At 33.8% G+C, this 6,000-nt stretch overlaps 1 protein-coding gene across 1 annotated transcript in view; it reads left to right on the forward strand.

Annotated features, from left to right (window-relative positions):
• Positions 1 to 6,000, forward strand: part of LOC106471554 (ubiquitin-associated domain-containing protein 1-like) — a 30,623-nt gene that overhangs the window by 12,994 nt on the left and 11,629 nt on the right. Inside the window, exons 5-6 of the mRNA XM_013932158.2 lie at positions 459 to 510; positions 4,151 to 4,299. Coding sequence (XP_013787612.2) covers positions 459 to 510; positions 4,151 to 4,299 — 201 coding nt within the window. The remainder of the gene's footprint in view (positions 1 to 458; positions 511 to 4,150; positions 4,300 to 6,000) is intronic.

Here is a 6,000-nt window from a genome sequence, read left to right on the forward strand (position 1 = left end):
AGATGTTCTTCTCATCAAGTGTTGTGATTAATACTGATGCTTATTTTACTCAGTTTTCTTAATTTAGTGGTTCACTATCTGTTTTTTGAATATTATTCTTATTACTATCATAAATTTGAAATGGTAAATATCCAAAATTTCTAACATTGGCATTTGGGGCATGGTTTAAATGTGTAACACATAAAGTTGACTTGTATGTTAGAATTTTAGCAACTTTGTCTTCAGGAAATCCCATATCTGTTAGTTGTCTCAAAGCCACAGGATCAACTGGTGCACGAACTGTCTGTGGAATTGGTTCTATAGTTTCAAAAGAAAGCAACAAAATAGTTCACGTACGGTCCAAATACTCCTACTGTACATTAGCAGAAAGCTACAATAGGTCAAATCCTTAGACAGTTGCATACACTAGTAACTAAATGGGAAGGAAAATAAAATCTAGATGTTGCAATGGTAAAATGTCTTATTAAATCATCTAAAATTTAAAAATGCTTTTGCTCTTAGAATTAACAAGTAAGTACATACATTATAGGGCCTGATTCAAATAGTTTTTGGAACTATGGTTTTATAGTTCGAACTTAGCAGTGAAAAAATGCCCCCCAAAAATCATATTAACTCCTCATCTCAAGAGATGTCTTTTTTTCATGACTCTAATGTAAACTTTAAATTATAAGTAGAGTCTCGTTCTAGTTGTCACCCTGATACATAAGCAAAATTTCTTTGTACAGAACCTTTGAATACTTGAAGATATAAAAATAACTGTAGATTTTACTTTACATTCATGAGCTGTTTTAACTGAAATGTGTGTATAGTATACATATGTGTTTGTGATAAGATAGATGTACCATTTTTATTTGAATTAATTATCCTTAATTAAAATTTTGTAAGTTTTGAAAAACACTTGAATATTTTTTTAAATTCTAAAAATGTTATACAGTGTTTGCTTACATTACCTCTGATCCTGTACATATTTTGCCTTGAATCCATAAAACTTGTTTTTAACCATAAATTGAAATGTTATTGTGGTGCAACTTATTAACACTTACGTATATCAAATCCTTCATCCAGCAATTTTTGGATGTTTCCTCTACAATTCAACCAGATCCAGGACCAATAGATGACAAATTACAAAAGGGAGTAAATAAATGTATATTGGGTGTATTGTAGAAAAAAAAAAAAAAAACTGGTCTGTATACAACAAAATTAATTTTCCTCCTTTTTTTTATTTATCTACAGATGATAAATTCATCAACAAAATCACCAAATTAATTTAACCCTAGCCAAGATCCTTATTTACTAATACACTATTGTGCCACACTGGTTTCTGCAAATGTTTCTACAGCTTTCACTCAGTAAATAAAAACTTTCCAGAGAAGTATTTGATTACATAAATCTTTGCACTAAGTTTTATTGCTAAGCTTTACCATTAAACAACTTGATCACAGTCTGTATTTTAAAATAATAACATGGCCAAACTTAAATGTCAATTGGTAGGCTAAAAGCTAAATTTTGGTTAATTCATTATGTGTGTGTTTGAGTGTTAACATCCATCACCTAGAGTTGACTGACTCAATTACTGTAATTTTTAGTATCATAACTGGAAACTACATGTAAGTGGGCTATTTTGTTTTAGGCTTTTTGCTTGAGAAAGGGATAGCAAAAACTCTGAAACAGGGCACATTTCCGCCTTTTTTTTTTATAGACTTTTGATATGTATCACCCATAGTTGACTGGCTCAATTACCATAATTTTTGTATGGTAACTGGAAACTGTCCAATGGTGTACATAGGCTATCCTGTTTTAGGACTTTTGACAAAAATATAGATAAAAAAGCCCCTGAAATAGGGCAAATTTTTTTTTTATGTAGATTTTTGGGGCTTTGAGTTAAACGAGTCATTTATTACCTTCCTCCTGATCTAACACATTAAAAATAATTTATTCTTGCTTGACTCGCTAGGCCATATACCCCCTCTCAGTTGAAGCTACTCATATAGCATGCATAGTGCATGTGATAAGCCTCCACCAATAGGACAACCCCACAATTATTTGTCTCACATTAAACTAGCTCCATCTTTCTCATCTCCAGTAGCACACAGACTTCCACCAACAGCCATTTGTAACAGGTGAGGATATTCATGGAAAAAGCCAGCACCAGAGTTGTGCATATGTCTGCTTCCCTGGCAAGTAATTGCTGGCATTTAAAAGACCTTTCCTATCTGAAGGACCAATAGGGATCTGGGCACATTCTCCGGTTCTCCTCTATGTCAATTACCCCTTTCCAGTGCAGTATGGAAGAATCTTTCCACTTATCAGCTCCCAGCTACTGGATTGATGGACCATGGAGAATCCTTACAAATTGTGACCTTACAGCTAGTGCTAAAACAAGGGGCCTCTCTTTTCTAAGAAGTGGGACAGGGATGTTTCTGGAGTGTAGTGTGGACCACCCCAACCTTACCTAGATACATCACAATCTCCTAGTGGATTTCAGACACACAGCTTACTTGCTCTATGTTTCTCCTTTACCTACTCCTGCAAAGAGATGACCCTACCAAATATACTAGTAGGGTAATTGCTATTTCTTAATATCCAACTGTATTGCACACTAATTCTACTCCCACAGCTGGCAAATGGCCCATAGAATCTGATGGATGAGTGGTTATCCTTATTAGTTGTGTCCACTGTGGTGCCGTTCTCCTGTGACTGGGGTAAGCCCTTTATATCTGATGGTCGAGAAGTTGTGCATGGATACTTTTCACATGTGCCCTTCTCCCACAGAGAACACATAGTACAGTCTGAACGTGCCCCAGCATTACTACATATATTGGCCATCCAATGGCTTGTGTGCAACCTCATGGATGGTCATGGACCTATTCTGCCCATCCTTACAGCACCTTTCAGGCTTCTCACATCTCCTTATCTTTCACGCCGGACAAAGAGTAGACCCTGGATGAGATGAGATGCAGTCTCCAACGGAGCCACTACCATAGGGTGTTGCACCCCATAGGATTCCTTTTGGCACTCTCTAATGGAGGCTTAACTAAGTAATTTCATTTTGGTGGGATTCTAGCTAATCTGTGTATGAAGGCAAGTGATTGTATCAGAAGTTAACATTTTCCTTACCTGACAATGTATTTCTGATAGATACCTCCATACATATTCCCACCCTTCCTCCCCACTTTCCAAGTGCACTTTTATTGGTTGCCTCGTCAAAAATGTTAGGATTTTTGCTCATACATATAGAGGGAAGATTTACACAAGGAGGTGCATTGCACTCCTATTTGTGGAGGGTTTTGCTGCAGGATATATAGTGCAGTTTAATGCATTTTCACATGAATTTTAGGTAGGTGTTTCATAAGGCTGGTGGCATGCAGATCTATCAGACAGAAAAGCACAACTTCAGTAGCTAATCTGTGTACAAAAGTGAATATCTATTGGAAATATATTTCCATGTAAATAAAATATTAAGTTTAGCCAAGCTTCCCCCCTCCACAGTACAGGTTTCCAACCCATATTTAATCTTGCATAGTGTTATCAGAAGATTGTGTGAAATGGATAGAACCAAGCTAAACAGATATGCAATAATTCTTTAACAAAACCACTTTCTTTAACTCTTGACTTATAGGTATGTCTCTGTCCCAATCCCAACCGTTTATTGGGCACAGAAGTTGAATCTTTGTCCATTATCAAAGGGCTATACTACCATTATAACCGAGTAGTGTTATTTCAAGTTCACATACCGTACAAATATGTAAGGTATTCAGGGTACTGAAAAAAATCAAAATGAATTATTTAGAACAAATATGTCAGTATGTATGTTAATTTCTTTTGCAAGTATTTTTCAGATTAATTAATAATTATCTATTTTAACTAAGCATATGACTTTTATGAAAGTACTATTATACATGAAATCCAATTTTGGCAACTGTATTGGTGATTATAAGATGTTATGTTTACATAAATACTTTTTTGGGAATATTTTAACCATATAGGACATGAGAATAATGTAAAAGCTGTGGAGCGTTGTTGTACATAAATATTTTAAACTTTGATTAGTATATTTTAGGAAATTTTATAGTTATAGGATGCTCAATAGACACATTAATATAAATTTTCAGGGTAACGTGATTAAGTTTTTATTATTTTTCAATAAAAGGATGTCTCCTGTGGAGGCGATGGATTGGTTACTTGCCCATCAGTCAACTTCATCTTCCCAACTAGGAGATGCTATTACTCAAATCTCAGAAGACATCACTGATAGTGAACCTCTACCAAGTACAAGTACAGGTTCTTTACTAACTTTAGGTAGACATTTTCTTGCACATACAAGGAAGGGTTTCACATATGATTGTTTTATACATATAGAAAAGCATCTCTGGATTGAAAAAAAACTATAACTTTACCATATTGTTGTAATAAAATTTTTATTGCTTTCTGTGATATGATAATTTAATCTCTTGAATACCCTCAAAATAACCTCAAATTCACGAGTTGTCCTTTTACCAGTAGGCAGAGCATACACACAAAACATGAACAGAAGACATCTACTCGGTACTTATGTTTATAACCCTCACTCTAGCTGTGATTCAATGTAGAATTCCTTCTCACTTCTACTTCGCTCTTTATTTTTTCAAAACTATTTATACACATTTTTTCATTTTTAACCAACATATCTATTTTATTCTGTCTCAGTTGACTTTTTTGAATCTTCATATTTTCTCATTTCGTTCTGTAGCATCAAATGAACTGTGTTATGTTAGTTTAATGTTTCTTTTCAGCACATATTTATTTTTCATGATTTATTATATAAACTATTTTAAAATTTCCAGAAATTTAGATTGTACTGATTTTCCTGTTCTTTCTTTACATAAAGCTAAACAGATCCCACTCAATTTGCAAGTAACTTTAATGTTGAATGTTTAGCCTATATAATGAAGCAAACTTTTAAGATCTCATTCTGTTTTAGCCACATTTTTTCTTCTTTCTCAACCTCTATCATTTTTAACAGTTCCCATTTACCTTAGAGAAAAGCCCCCCCAGTGGCACAGCGGTATGTCTGTGGACTTACAATGCTATAATCTGGGTTTCGATACCCGTGGTGGGCAGAGCACAGATAGTCCATTGTGTAGCTTTGTGCTTAATTACAAATAAACAAACCTTAGAGAAAAATCCTTAAAAAAGCAGAAAATGTCTTAACATTTCAGGTATTTTCTCCTTCGGGTTGAAACATTTTCTGATCTTTTGAAGAATATAATATTTGTTTATTGTTTACTATTTCATCTTTCTTACCCTTTTATTTACTTAACCCTATTGCCACGGGTATCCTTTACTGCACATGACACAAGGTTTTCGTGTCTTACATTCAAAATTTTATTAAACTACTTTTTGTTTATATTATACCAATTAGAATAGCATAAACTCTTAGCTAATAATCCATATTTTAATAGTACATAAGTTTTAACTTCTTAATCATACAAAGCAATATTTAAAAAATCCTGAATTTCCCCTAGTGTGACCCAGGTAATACATTTTTTCTTAGCATGTCATCTTCCCTATTTTATCCACCACCCCTCGATAAAGTATGAAATTAAATGTAAATTACTCTCTATAAAATCATCATTGCTCAGATAAACCATAATTTGTATACTCTTCAATTTTGTTTGGTTACAGAGTTATCAAATAGAAAATCAGACCCCTCCTGCCAAGCCTATCTGTCACATCCTCTCTTTCTGAATTTGTTAATAGTTCTCTCTTACATTTAATCATGTATTACCTATAACCAATAGAAATTCAAGGTTTTCATCTGTCAAATGACGTATTGTATAACATTATGTTCTGAAAAGTTAAATGTCAATTTCATTCAGAGTGTCAACATTGTTCCTGTGTAAAAGTTAACGACTAGCTTGGATGAATTTGTAACATCTCTTTTCACATAGTTAGAAAGCCAAACAAATTTTGAGAGGAAAGGGAATTTGTCTACTTTTTGGCATGTTATTAGTCTATATT

This window comes from Limulus polyphemus, unplaced genomic scaffold (genome assembly GCF_000517525.1).
Source record: "Limulus polyphemus unplaced genomic scaffold, Limulus_polyphemus-2.1.2 Scaffold4696, whole genome shotgun sequence".
In the NCBI taxonomy this organism is placed as follows: Eukaryota; Metazoa; Arthropoda; class Merostomata; order Xiphosura; family Limulidae; genus Limulus; species Limulus polyphemus.